The 15,972-nt window shown below is 36.0% G+C and overlaps 1 protein-coding gene across 1 annotated transcript in view; it reads left to right on the plus strand.

The window, feature by feature from the left end:
• Window positions 1–15,972, plus strand: part of LOC586411 (feline leukemia virus subgroup C receptor-related protein 2) — a 56,510-nt gene that overhangs the window by 8,146 nt on the left and 32,392 nt on the right. The window contains exon 3 of the mRNA XM_786195.5: window positions 10,110–10,247. Within this exon, the coding sequence (XP_791288.2) occupies window positions 10,110–10,247 (138 nt within the window). The remainder of the gene's footprint in view (window positions 1–10,109; window positions 10,248–15,972) is intronic.

Raw genomic sequence — 15,972 nt, forward strand, 5'->3', positions numbered from 1 at the left:
CATAAGATGGGTTTATATTTGATACTTTAACAAGAGCACAATACTGCATACGTACACTGTACAGTACAAACTACTGGTAGTGAGTCTTTTGAAAGCATTATTAGTTTAATTTTTATTTCAGGGCAAAGGTGGTTGATTATTAGTCAAATACCACCCCCTTCTGCAGCACCAATCTCATTTGAATTCTCATGGTATTGGTAGACTATAGTGAAAATATCTGTCAGTACGTGAGTTATACTTCTTGCTGCCCCGACCCCTCCACACTCTTCATCTCAAAACTGTGGCCTAATCCAATACATACCAAGTATTGCTCTCGTCCTTTAGAAAAGAGATTTTGATGGTCAATAACTATGTGATTCATACATGTAGATACTGTACGTTTTTTGTTGGAAACTTGTACGCTTGCTTCCTTTTTTTTTAAATAGAAAGAAAGACATTGGTCAAAGTCATAAGAACCTGCGACATGCCAAGCAGCCAATGCCTACCCCCACCCCCTCCGACATGCATGTACACTTTCAAAATAAATGAGAGAAACTGGTGCAAAGCAACATTAGTTGCAAAAGTACATTGAATCGGAAAAATAGATCACAAAGACTTCACAAAATATTCATACCAGTAATTAAATGATACAGGGAAAAGTCTGTCAATAGCCACTCTCCTCTAAAATCTGGCATAAATCCAGCTCAGAGATGAATAAATCATAAATCAAGATCTATTCAATCTACCAACTATCAGCATATCACTGAAATAATATGAGGTTTAGATTCAAGCAATTGACAGGATTTACACTGTTTATGCTCACTTCTCTGGCTCCTCCAGGCAATTCTCCCTGTGTGGCCTTAATTGGCCTTGCAGCTAAATTCGCAACCTGCACTGTGCATGCTAGGTAGACCCACTAGAGGTCAGTGCGTTGACCCCATTTAAAGCGTTTTACAAATTGTAAACGCATCTTTTTGTGAGTTTACGATCGGCGATCGTGATCGCCGTTTTTCGGTGATTCTACAAAAGTGAGCATGGACGCAACCGTGTTTTAAACTAAACGCATAACAGATGCCTGATTCTGGCCAGAAAAAGTTGAGCATGAACACGCCCTTAGACAGATCAGTTAAAACTAATGTAGATATAGACTTGGGTGAATCAGCATTTTCATACAATTGGTGTAGCAATTTAATCAGATAATGACAAGTTGATACCATTGGTCGATTTCCATATTGATGTATATAAATTTTTCCATCAATATCTTCCAGTAGCCACTTAACAATAAAGGATTCACAAATTTTAGCAAAGTGACTTGTTAAAGCTATCGGTCTAAGATCAGTAATTGTGGGTGTATTTTTCTTAGGTATAGGAACAATTTGTGCATGTTTCCAAGAGTTAGGAATAATACAAATTTCAAAAGACACATTAAGAATATCGGCTAATGGTACACATAATTCATAAGAAAATTCACGAAGAATTCTTACTGGTAAATCTCCCGTTATACTAGATTTTTGTAAATTTATTTTACTAAGCAAATTATAAACTTATTGACATTCAATGAAAGGACATTTTACAGGTGATGGTAAGTACAGTATGCAGGTAAAAATGAGCTATCAAGATGAGGCAAATCTTCAGCAATAGATATAAAATGTTCATTAATTTTGTTAGCAGTTTCAGTATAGCAGTTTGGATTACTACTTTACTAGAGTCAATTCCAGGAATGTCTACAGCAGTCTGTTCTTTTCTGCCTTGAGTGAGAATTTTTATTTTGTTATGCCAACCAGCAGGATCATCTCTCTTTAAATTGCTTATCCTGGTATTATGGTAATTACTTTTAGCTAATGATATTGCTTTAGCAACTTTGTTCTTAAAATGACAGTGGTTTATTGTCTTGGCACCATGCTCTTTGTCGGTTTTGGATTGTTGACTTAATATCTGATGTCATCCAAGGTTTATCGTCCTCATGGAAACGAATCTCACCTACTGGGAGGCTGTCATCAAGATGTTCCTGAACTGAACTTAGTGAAATTGTCAACTTATCATTGACGCCAGTTGCTTGGAGAACTTCTTCCCAGGAATGTTGGGTTATCCAAGATCCAAAAACTCTTCGACCACTATCCGTCAAAGGTCAAACAATTTTTCTGCGTATTTTATTTGAACGGTTAGCTTGAGGAAAACGTGGTTGCCACAAAACACAGTTGTGGTCACTATTAGCTATTGGACATAAAATCTCAGGTGAGTGATATAATAATGAATAATTTGTAATAATCATATCTAAAATATTTTCTCCTCTTGTGGGTTGCTGTACAACTTGCTTAAACCGTTGATCTTGTAGAAAGGGCTCAATATCGAGATCATTAAAATCACCAATTATGGATATTCCGGCTCCAGGATATCGAATTAGTAGTTCATCAATGGTAGAAGTAATGTGATCGATATAATCTGGTGAAAGTGGGTCCCTGGGTGGGAAGTAGATCACGCAGATTATAATAGATGATACTTGGCGTGGTAATCTTGGTGGTCTCATCTGGATCCACAGGGCCTCTAGGCCGTCAGGAACTTGTACTAGAAGTTGTTTGCAGTTGAGTCGTTGTGTACCATAAAGCATGACGCCGCCACCAACACGATCCTTTCTGAAATAGCTCATGATCGCGTTTTCTGAAGAACTCATCGACGGATTCCCTCTAAACTTGGGTCATGTACAATACATGTATGTTGCAGAGTGATTTTACATACATGTATAACGTGAAATGGGAATTCTTTCCCCTCTTTCCTCTTCCTCCATAAAATTTGGCACTAAGTAAACTTACATGTATTGTTCATGTTCACAATGATTTGGGCTCAAGGAGAGCTGCGGTATAGAAATTTTATGCAAATTATTGATAATGATAATTGATAACTTAAAAACTTCCTAACTTATGGCATTTTTTTTTCTTCTCAAACTCTCTTATACCATTTCTCTAATTGTTGCTTTTACTAAAACCAACTGTACTGCTTGGAGTGCTTGTGACTTTTGAAGCTGAGCAGATTACTGCACATTCTTGAAGGCTAAATTTGTCACTTGAAGCTCAATGTATAAATGGTTTCCTGAATAAATATCACAAATGGCAACCAGTGCTGGGAACAATGGGTGATAATGGTCACCTCAGGAAAAGATACCTTCTAAAGAATAAACGGGACATTTTAAATGACAGTAACATGTAGAAAAGGGGTTTGAAATGAGATTAGGTGCACAAGTTAAGTAGGGTAATGGGGCTTGAAAGTCAGATGATTGCAACTTGCAAGTATAATGTGGGTGTACACTTAAAGATAAAGACCAGTTCTGGTCATGCGATTGCATGTGGAATCAATCAGAAAAGGTTGATCATCTAGCATAAGTATTGGTGTGTCATGCAAGGTTCTGGAATCATCAAAATGATAAGAAATTTGGCCCAGTCTTGGTAAAGTTACAAGCACTGTACACAGAAAGATGTATATGGGACTACGCACAAGTGTGCGACACGTGCGTATTATCTATTTGGTCCCAATAGATAATCTAATTTACCAAATATATCAATTAGTAGGCGGTTTTCTGGCAAATTTGTTATCATATATTAGTCAAAACATATTCTTTCACATGATTGGTAATGAGGGGGGCGTTTCCAAAACTAGTCTTTACCTTTAAGGTCACTTTAGAATTTGTGTGGGCATTAGTTATTTCTTCTCTATTCTGTGACCTCTCCCATAAAATCACTGAAGGATAGAGAAGACAAAGTAGGGCAATTTAGAGATTTATCACCTGATCAAACTAGAGGAAATTAAATTATGACCCTCATAAAATCATCATGAATAGTGTAAGGGGCATACACACTGGATAACAACATTGTACATGTATGAATAAACAAACAAAGAAACCTGTTTTGAAGAGGTCAGTTGACATGCTTCACAATAAGCCAAGGTTTACCAACCATTTCCATATGATACATCATTCAGACATTCAACAGGGCCAGGGCTGGTATTAAATTCAATACTTGGACTAAGTAAGAAATTTGCTAAGTGAACGGCTAAGCTAAGAAGTTTACTTATCTTGTATTTAAATCGCATTTTAGACTTTAACTTAATACCTGAGACAAAATCTAATAAAATACTTACTCATTAGCATTGTGACATCACACGGTCAATCAAAAGTAATGCACAAATAACGCGTCGCAATAAATGCGCGCTAATATAATTGTGCGCAGGTCATGATACTGCGTAAGAAAATCATATGCCTGCCAATCAAGGCCTCCAAATAATTGGCTTAAAGTAGATATTCATTGATTTTAAAAACTAACTTAATTTCATTATTGTAAAGTTGAAACTTTGATTCGACAAGGTTATCAAAATTCAATGCTTGGAAACATTCGAAGTAATGATTATTATAAATTATAAAACGCTTAAATACAGCCCAGGCATAGCACCTGATGAGCTCTCCGAACGCTGCTGAGATGTGTGAGATCACAGTATGGACACGATTTGCACAAGCAGACGATGTCCCATGACATCTCACACATTTTCAGTGCCTGTGTTTTCATCTTCTCTTGAGTTCTTATTCTTACTTCACTACCGTCAGGCTAAGTGTATAATATATTGCCTCACTCTAAACCCCGCACATGGTTTTATTTTGATGACAAATGCAGCGATACAAAAATAAAGGAATCTGTCGCTTGTAAACAAAATAAGACGCCATTGAATATTCAGCTGCACACACCGCGGTATGTTTGGCGTTTCAAGAGGGAACAAATGCCGTCCTTAATATCATTCCAGGGGGTTTTCAATTTGAAAGTCTGGTTTCTTTGATTGTTAATTAAACCCTATCCTGTGTATTTACAAACAAAAGATTTTAGTTATCGGAATCGGGTCATATCCCCTTTTGAATGGTTTGACATGCCATCACATTTATATACACTAAACTCATTATAATTTGACAAATATTAGCTTTGCAATTATGTTCATTCTTTATGGGATGTCGTCTGCTTGGGCAGTATTGGTCCATATAGTGACGTCATTAAAACATCGTTATTTTTCCGGCGAATCGCTCTCGTATATCCCAGCTGCTATGCAGATGGTTGTATTTGTATTTTTATAAATCACCCGATATGTAGTTGACCTAAAACTTGTACGATGGCCATCTGCTAGCTTACCAGTTTCTAGTCATACATTAGTTGACATATTTGTGATTTTCCTTGAATTTCACCTTTAAAGGTACTATGTCCCATTTGCAGGCCAAAAAAATGAAAAGGTTAAATTCCCTAGATTCCCTAGAAAAGGTGGGGCTTGAAAATGTCTTCAAGTGGGAAAATAACTAATATTAGTTGTCAAATCGACTTAGGAGCTACAGAGCCAATAAGTAATAGTCTTGATTTTCAGACCAATGTACCGAATGGTCATACGTTTATGCTGCGCAAAGATTCAATCAGTTTAATTTTGGCCATCACAAGAAGTGGGTTATTGATGTAGACAAATGCTCATGTACCCTTTCCAGCTCATTTTATGTATGTCATTACCAAAGAAGAAAAAAAGCCAGTCAGTCACTCAATAGTGTCTGACAGTGAAGTCTAGCATGTAAACAGGTTTCCTTGCATAATTTGAATAGGACACTGCTAATGTTTAAATTTCACAGATAGGACATACATGACACATTCATAAGTCCTGTAAAGTTCTACAGAATTTGAGGTTGGCTGCAAAAGGGAAATAGTACCTTTAAAGGACAAGTCTACTCAAAAATAAACTTACTTTCAATAAAAGCAGAAAAATCAGATAAACCAGATAAACCAATCAAAACAAGTTTGAGCAAAATCGGATAACTAATAAGAAAGTTATGAATTTTTGAAAAAGTATGTAAAACTATGGAACAATGAGAATCACAACACAAATTGCCAAGATGGTTATCAGTTTGTGACGTATTGTCCTCACTATTTTTCATTTTTTTTTTATATAGTTTAATCCCATTAATTTCGCTTTTTATTCCTTAAAACTTGATTTACCCATGCCTTTGCCCAGATTTTATGATTTTTATCATAATGCGTGCATGACATTTCACAAAATCTTTTATGAACATTGAAGAATTTTTACTATTTTCTGAATATTGTATATTCATATTTTTTTAATTTTTAAATAAATAGTTTATCAAAATTCACATTTTTCATGATTTAACTGGAACAAAATTACTCTATATTAGTGCATCCACACAAAAACATATTACTATCAATCTTGGATGCTGGTGTGGAGAAATAAGTTTCTTAAGGAGAAAATAGGAAATTTATATCATCAATATAAATAAAATAATTACCGTAAATCTCCGTGTATAAGGCGCACTTTTTTGCCGCCGAAAAAATTTGAAAGTCGGGGGTGCGTCTTATACACAGGTACAGAAAAAAAAAAGTTTTTTTTTTTTTTTTTTTTTTTTTTTTTTTAGTTTCGATTTATGGCGCTATGCCTGGCAATGTCGCATATGTTTTCTATGTTTTCTATAAAAAATGGTGTACCACAAGGTTCTATCTTAGGTACTCCATTATTAGAAAGATAGAGGATGCTATTCATATCATGCATGACTATTGATGTTTGGCATAGAACACAGAGCTTCTGCTAGGTGATGTGAAGAGGCTGGTGTGGGACACTTGGTATCATGAAGCCTTAGACTGTTGTTACTATTATTTGTGACAAGTTCACAACTTCTACTGCACCTCGATGTAAAATGAAGGTCCTTCCCCGCGTGGGTTTTTGGCAACAAAACAACAACAACAACAAAACAAAAAAAAATAGGGGTGCGCCTTATACACAGGTGCGCCTTATACACGGAGATTTACGGTAGTGGATAGTGAGGACATGACGTCACCAACTCATGAGTGAGTTGCCAACTTGTCTAGTGATTTTCAAAGTTTTTCATGTCATTAAAAATTCACAGCTTTCTTATTAGTTATCTGATTTTGCTGAAACTTGTTTTGATTGGTTAGTCTGATTTTTCTGCTTCTATTGAAAGTAAGTTATTTTTGGAGTGTACTTGGGCTTTAAGTCTGGTAGGGAGCTGTCTAGGGTAAATTTAGGGTGAAATACAAATGTTTGAATTGAATTGAATACCAAAATTTGATAAGTATTTTATCTAAGCCAATTAAATACTAAGTAAAAAGCTTAAATTTTGTACTTACATATTGACTTCAATACGGGCCCAGGGCTCTGATTATTTGACAACATTTTGTTGAAAATGATATTCAAACATGTGTTTCACTATACATGTACATGTACATCTAGATATAATGACAATATAAAAGATTAATTAACATGGGGTTTTCATGTTTCTATACTTATAATTCTGGTAGTCTAAAAAGAGGGGGGGGGGGGGGTAGGCTAAAGTGGATTTAAAGGGGAAGTCCAACCTTACATGAAGTTTGTTTTAATTATAGCAGAGAAGTGATACTGTTTTCACACTGGCAAAATTTGCTTAACCCCGTACTATACACGTAGGTGGGGTTAAAGGAGGTCTCACTATGAACATGACTTACAAAGAAAGCGGACAAAATATACAGTTCCTTAGGTAGACAAAGGAACATCCCTTCACTGCTATTATGTAAAAATGTGTAGAACATGTGTCACATACATATTCACTTTTTACATAATAGCAGTGAAGGGATGTTGAATGTTCCTTTGTCTACCTGAGGAACTGTATATTTTGTCCGCTTTCTTTGTAAGTCATGTTCATAGTGTCTAATACTTTTTTCACACTGGCAATATTTTGCTTAACCCCGTACTATAGGTGGGGTTAAGGGGGGGGGGTCTTAGCCCCACCTATAGTACGGGGTTAAGCCTATTCCACTTTCTGTTCAGACTGGTTTTTACCAAAGTGGGCTAAAGTTGGCTAACCCCACCTATAGTACGGGGTTAACTAACCCTGCAAAATAGCAGGGCTAACTCCGCAATTGTGGTGCTAACTCCTGCTAACCCCGCAATTGCGGTGCTAAGCAAATGAATGAGAACAGAAATGAAAAATAGTCCGGTACTACGCAATGGAGCGTATCGCAGCTGGCCAGATGCGAAGTATGTCCAGTCATAACATACACGATATCCGGGGTTAACGAAATGCAGTGAGAACAGCGGGAATTTTCTTATTCCGGAATAGGCGCTAGTACGGGACTAAAAACAGAGAGTGTGAAAAGCCAAAAAAATAGTCCGGGGTTAAGGATAGTACGGGGCTAAGCAAAGTACGGGGTTAAGCAAAACCAGTGTGAAAAGAGTATTAGCCTCACCTTTAGTCCAGGGTTAAGCTTATTCCACTTTCTTTTCACACTGGCAAAATTTGATTAACCCCGGACTATAGGTGGGGTAAAAGGGGGGTCTTAGCCCCACCTATAGTCGGGGGTTAAGCTTATTCCACTTTCTGTTCAGACTCGTGTTTACCAAAGTGGGCTAGCCCCACCTATAGTACGGGGTTAGCTGGCCCTGCAAAATAGCAGGGCTAACCCCACAATTGTGGTGCTAACTCCGCAATTGCGGTGCCAAGCAAATGAATGAGAACAGAAACGAAAAATAGTCCGGGACTACGCAGTGGAGCGAATAAGGATAAGGATAGTATGGGGCTAAGCAAAGTATGGGGTTAAGCAAAACAAGTGTGAAAAGAGTATGAGAGAACCAATTACCAGTAAAAGTTTTTAGCAATATCTATTGAAAGTGACTCGGTAACATCATTTAAAGATGAAGTTGAGTTCTGGTCATGCAATTGCATTGTGAAAGAAACGGTGTGGAACCGACCAGAAAAGGTTGATCATCTAGCATATAAGAATTTGTGTGTATTGCAAGGTTCTGGAATCATGAAAATGATAAGAAATTTGGCCAAGTCTTGGTAAAGTTACAAACACTTGCACAGAAAGATGTATATGGGACTACACGAACACGTGGCGTAAAAAACTGGCCCCCCCCCCCCCGATTTTTACGATGTTACTTGCATATTTAGAATATGAAGGCATTTGAAGAGCCATGCTTTTCAGGGAACATGTCTTAACTGATGTTCTTCCACACTTGCATAATAAGAATGAGTAATGCTCACAAATTATTTTTCACCTCTTCCCAGAACTCAACCTTCTCTTTAAGGCCTGGGTGATGAAAAAAATGTGTAATTTCTATATATGCAATGTAGTAGGTTCATTATATTCCTTCTAAGTCTGTACTAACCCTCTAACATGCAACAAGTTCAGAAAAACTTCTCAAACCACAAAGATATTTATGTTTTTCTTAGAAGGTGTCACTGTGCGACACCCTCTATCACTAAATTCTCCCAACCATTTTTGAATTTTTTCCAACCGTTTTTTTTCTTGAAAATAAGGCGTAAGACAGGCTTTTAAAAATCTATTAACACTTAAATGTCTAGAATGGTACATAGAGCCAATTCATTGCTTAATGACGATTTACACCTAAAATGTAATTACGTTTTAATAATATACATGTAGTTGGGATAATTAAGGAAATGATTAGATCAGTTTTTCCCCAACTGTTTTCACTCAAACTTTCAGATTATCTTTAATTGTACATCTAGCATTACCTTAGCACCCTTTCTGTGATCTGAACAATGTTACCAAGTCCCTTTAAAATGAGGAACGTTTTGATTTTTTAAAAGTATATTAGTACAGGGCAAATGAGAGGGGACCTCTCTCCATTTCTTCATAGTAGGGTGGACTTCCCCTTTAAATTATTCTGCTGTTGTCTGTTGCAAAATCTTCTATGCCTGGTATGCTAGCCAGTTCGGATTTTAGGACTGGCTTAATTACCCCATACATGTAGCTATGTCGAGTTGCAAGTGAATTTTGTTTTGTGTGTATGTTGAAGGAAGGCCTACAAAGATTCATTGTCTATCTGATCTATATTAAAACCATACAGCTGTACAAGAGTAACGGTGAGTAACAGGAAAGGTGATCCCATGTGGTTCAGTTACTAAAGGGTCAAACATGTTTGAGGTCTTGGATGCATTCACAAGATTTCAGAAAACCTGAGTTTTCTTTCTTAATCAATTTCTTTTTTGTTGACAATTTGATATCATCATTATGTTTAAGGTAACAACTTTATAACAATCTTGTATCTTGTTATTGTATGATCACAAATATTTTTCTCTCTTTATCTACCAGTTTACCAGGACAAGCCTCCCATGCCTCCTAGCAAGGCCAAGTATGATTCCCAGAAATCTACAGAGGGTAGATCCTACAAAGAATCCATCATCTCTCTCTTTAAGAATGTGCCTTTTTTACTGCTCCTCATCACATATGGTAAGCATGGCAATAATGTAATAAAGTGTATATAAAGCCCCAGCAAGAAGTCATGAACCTTTAAATCAAACTAAAACTATTGGGCGCTGTACTGTTGATGATCCTGCTACATTGCATTTGTAGCTGGGTTAGGCTTCACTCAAAGAAATGTATTTTTTTGGTTAAAATTCTTTTTACAACTTATTGACCCGCATATTGTTAATTTTACCCATGTTCCATTTATTGCATCCTGTACCATCCAATGATATACAATATAACATAAATCATAATTCCTTTCAACTCGATGATCATTTTCATCAACTTTCATAGGCTCTGCTTTTCCGATGATGGCGGCGGCGTCAACATCAAAAACTTTTTTTATTCAATGAAACTTAGATTAAAGGGTTATCAAGTATCCCCAACGTGTGAGTAGAATTTCCGGTGTCAAGGTCAAAGGTCATATCAGGTCAACAAACTGAGACAATGTTGTGGCATCATCATCAAAATTTTAAAGGTAATACAAAGTTTTGGTATGGGGTCATGAATCTGGTTCAAATGAACATATTGGAAGCATATGCGATCCTACAATATTCAGTGATCGTTTTCGCGGTTGAAATCGAGTCTACAGTTATTAAATTTTAAATAATAAACTCTTTATGTTATATAGCACCCTCTCAAGGTCAAGATATTAATTAAGCTATAAAACAATGTGTCTTGACTATAATCGACTGATTAGCTATTCCCGTTAGAAAAATATATATCGCAACTACATGTACATATTCTGATAATTTCATGGTAGCAGCTACCATTGTTTGGCCGTAGGCGCTATTTAAAATTTATCAAAACTTACCGGGAGCACCGGTAAATTTTTGTATTTAGTTTTTCTCGAAAACAGAAGTGTTTTAGGGGCCAAATTTTCTAGTGCTTTTAAAGATGAAGTTGAGTTCTGGTCATGCGATTGCATTGTGAAAGAAAAGGTGTGGAATCGACCAGAAAAGTTTTATAATCTAGCATATAAGAATTTGTGTGTATTGCAAGGTTCTGGAATCATCAAAATGATAAGAAATTTGGCCAAGTCTTGGTAAAGTTACAAACACTGTACACAGAAAGATGGGACTACACGAACAGGTGGCGTAAAAATCCTACCCCAGAGTTTTACGATATTACACGACATATTTAGAACATGAAGGCATTTGAAGAGCCATGCTTTTCAGGGAACATGTCTTATCTGATGTTCTTCCACATTTGTATAATAAGAATGATAACGCTCACAAATTATTTTTCACCTCTTCCTAGAACTCAACCTTCTCTTTAACGATCCACAGGGGCATCCAAATATATCAAATTGTAAAGAATCACTATCCACCCAATTTTCATAATTTCCCAAAACTTTGTATTACCTTTAACCTGGGGTTTAGTTTTTGAATTTTTAATATAATTTTGAAAGTATAAGTTCTTATTCAATGAAACTTGGACTACTGGTACTTACTCACAACGTTCATTCATAATACATGTACAGGGTGCACGCCACCATGCACCAGATGTGTATATATATATATATATATAGTTCCATATCCAGCGTCGCTAGTATATCAATGCTCAGATACATTATCAATACATGTATTTGCAGTGCTGAGGTTTGTTTTGCAATTAGGGTAAAGGATTAGAGTATTAATCAGTTCGTCTTACTACCCTTATCTCTTTCTTTGAGAAGGTCATTCTTTGTCATTCTTATTCACCTGTGTATTACAAACAGGAGGATATTATAAGATAATACCTTGTATGCACTTGATATCACTATTTCATACATGTACATACATGTATGTATGTATGAGCAGTTCATGATTATTATGGATGATATACTATAAGAACACAAGCTTAAAGGGAAATCCAACCTTGTTAGCAAACTACTCTAGGGAAAGCATAGCCTATAATCTAGGCGGAGTGCCGAGATTTTTCCTTTGCTGCTAGACTAACCTTAAGTAGAACGTCTGATACGGCGAGACTACGAACCGTGAGCCGCGCACCGCCTATAATCACTGGTCTAGCTTTAGTCGTTGTTTTTTTTATTATCGACATTGAATCCGTGGCAGTTTTTCGTACGAAAACTGGCACGGATTCAAGGTCGATAATAAAAAAACAACGACTAAAGCTAGACCAGTGATTATAGGCGGTGAGCCGCTTCGCGACTCACGGTTCGTAGTCTCGCCGTATCAGACGTTCTGTTTAGGGTTAGTCTAGCAGCAAAGAAAAAAGCTCGGCACTCCGCCTAGATTATAGGCTAGGGAAAGCAGAGAAGAAGACTGGTCACAGTTTCAAAGAAATCAGACAAAATGTGAGAAACTTATGGATTAAAAAAACGTTGTGTACAGGGCTCAAATTAATTTTTTGTCCACGGGGGCTCTTCCAAAAAAAAAGAGCCTCCGTGAACCTTCTCATGGGGGCTCTTTTAATGCTGATGGGGGCTCTTATTTTAATACAAATTTCCATTGAATTGGTACCCATGAAACTCCTAAATTCCTTGGTATTTTAACATTATCATTTATTTAAGTTGGCATTTTCCCTTTTACAAATTTACGTGTTACCTAGCTGTTTTCGACTTTTATCCCCGTGATGACATTCTCTCCATTTCTTCTCGTTTTGCACATAATCATACCTGCCAACCCCCCCCCCCCCCGATTTAGGCGAAGTTCCTTCGCATTTTTCATACCAACTCCGAATTCCGAATGCATGCCTCAAAACTCCGATTTTTTTTTAATTTTTAATTTTTTTTTTTTTTTAATTTTTTTTAATTTTTTAATTTTTTTAATTTTTAATTTTTTTTTAGAGTGTAATGCACTTGGAGAGTATATAACTATTATGTTTGTATTTCGAAATGTAAAGCGCCTTGAGCATGTTCATGTAAAGGCGCTCAATAAATACCGATATGTATGTATGTATAAGACTAAAGCATAACACAGCACTGATAACCAGATCACGCCAACCAAGCCTTTTATTAAAGGAATAGTTGAGTGTTGGTCAATACTCACATTAGCGAACGAAACTATGATCTAAACATAAAAAACATACAATAAATGTCTAAGAATGCATCATTGAAGATATAAATCCGAAATATTACATTAGAGTGAATTTATATGCAAAAAACCTGTTCGACTGCAAATGATTTTATTTATCAAAAATTTTACTTTCGAGGCGTGTTCAGTGTAATTGTATAGCGCCACCTCTCGGTCAAGCGGCAGCACACCGTGAATTTTCGCCAAGACGACGATCGGATATGGGCGTGCAAGTAATATCCGAACCATGTCTATAGCGCGCTGACTGATTTATATTGTACACATTATGGTATGCGAGGCCTGCACATAATTGCATGGTCTGTGGTACTGGTAGCGCTATTGTTTTTGAGCGCGATATGCGAATACTGTATGTGTATGTAGTGCGAGTACGCTCGACCTAGTAGTAGTGTATGTGTATGTATTGTACGTCGTATGACCCAGTTGATTACTTCTACAGTGTAAAGAAAGTGGCTTACTCTATCTATCAACCAATATGTGAGACAACGCAAGGGCAATTTTGTATTTCGTTTGTAGGAACAAAGCTGTGGAATGATCTCCCAGATGAAATTAGATTAAAAACATCGAGGTTATCTGTCCACCTACCTTCTATGTAAATGACGTGGGCCTTCGTTTTTCCTTTTATATTACTTGTCTTCCTTTTATAATATGTGAAGAGTTTCATTCCAAAAGGAGCCAAATCCACTTTGGGTACTTCTGAGTAAATTGCCTTTTTTATTTCTCCACTTTCCCTTTATATAGCCATGTATACCTTCATGTTGTTATATATGTTAAAGGTGTCACCCTGCATGGACCTGATTATCTGCCAATAATGATAAGAAAAAATCTTCCCTTCGGCTTTTCTGATGTTTACTAAATTTTTTATTTTTTATTTTCGTGGATTTAGCTCCTTTTGGAATGAAACATGTTATTGTACCTAAAAAATAAAAAATAAATCATATTTTCTCAATAAAGTCACTGAAATTTTATTCAAATTTAGCAGCAAACCTTTCCTTTTAAATAATAATTGTGAAATCACACATAAATATAACCTTTCGAAAAGAAAGTAAACAACATTATTACAGTTTCATTCCAAAAGGAGCTAAATCCATTCAATTCCAAAAGAAGCTAAATCCATGTTTCATTCAAAAAGGAATTACTAAATCCACATTTTTTTTTTGGCACATATCGCACGACAACCAAATGCCCTAAGATGTTGATACCCACTTTGATAGAAAAATAAGGTTTTACAAAATGGAAAAATACTAGAAGAGAAAAGGTAAGAAAGAGTAAAGACGGATTGAGGACGGTAAACCCCAAGAGACTCAAAAGATCTACCCCAGAATCCTCTCACCGGCACCAGAGTTGCCTAGGCCAATGATGGCCGAGAAGATTGCGCAATGTACCGCGCCGGTCTGGCAGGAAGGTGCCAATTGCGGTGAGGGGTTTTCATGGACCAGTAGATCTGAGATTATATTATCCAAAAAAAAGAGATGAATATGAATTGACAAATAGTACCAAAAATAGAAGAAAAAAAAGAAATAAAGTGAAAGGCGTAAATATTCTAAAAAAGAATGAAACGCCGATAATACCAAACAACAACAACAACACAAAATCTAAAAATTTGATAGAAATCAGAAATAACTGGTGGATTTTTTGTCTTATCATATGTTATAGGTCCAGAGCGACACCTTTAACATATATAACAACATGAAGGTACATGGCTAAAGGGAAAGTGGAGAAATAAAAAGAAATAAATTTAAAAAAATATTAAAAATTGTTGTATCAGTATACTATAATGAATAACAGTAGTGAATTAATTTAACATCTTACTTGATTCATACTTGTCCATAATGCAGTGTTTTTCAGTATTCTTATTTTGGTACTGCATGCAATTGTAAAGTTTAAAAAAAAAAGTGATTGTAACTTCTTGTAAATAAGTTGTGTTCTACAGTGCCTGTGTATTGCATGACCTACGTCAGTACGTGATAACTTGTAAATGTGTAAAGACATAAGATTTTAATATAATTATAGTAATGCTAAAATGAAGATACATAACATATTTTTATGGTGTACATTGAAAGCTTTATTCGGCCATAACTAACAGTTAAATTTACACAACATTATTGAGATGAATACAAATTATAATTGCTGAACTGAAGGCAATATTTAAACGTGATGTTGATTTCAACCATTGCATACAAACAGATCATGTGTATTAAAAAAGGCACATTTTTATTTAGCATCTATCGCTATGACAACTTTAACCGTCGTCATTAAGAAGGAGCAATATACTTTATTTGTATACCACCATGTCTTGTTACTTATTAGTTACTGCTTATTTATATACATCTTATCTTGTGTCTTTCATAAAAACTTGACATACTCTATAGGCAATGTGTAGATAAGTTTACCAAAGAAAAGTATCTATAACAGTAATGTTTCTACGCGCTTGACAAATATACTATTACCCCGGTCATTTGATTCAGTGCTTGCCCGCACACAATGTTTTGACTAGTACGTGATCATACAAATTTTGCCGAGAAACTGCCTACTAATTGATATATTTGGTAAATTATTATATCTATTTGGACTTGATAGATATAACGCATGTGTCGCGCACTTGTGCGTAGTCCCATATACATCTTTCTGTGTACAGTGCTTGTAACTTTACCAAGACTGGGCCAATTTTTTTA

The sequence above is a fragment of the Strongylocentrotus purpuratus genome, unplaced genomic scaffold (assembly GCF_000002235.5).
Source record: "Strongylocentrotus purpuratus isolate Spur 01 unplaced genomic scaffold, Spur_5.0 spur5_scaffold_7, whole genome shotgun sequence".
Classification (NCBI taxonomy): domain Eukaryota; kingdom Metazoa; phylum Echinodermata; class Echinoidea; order Camarodonta; family Strongylocentrotidae; genus Strongylocentrotus; species Strongylocentrotus purpuratus.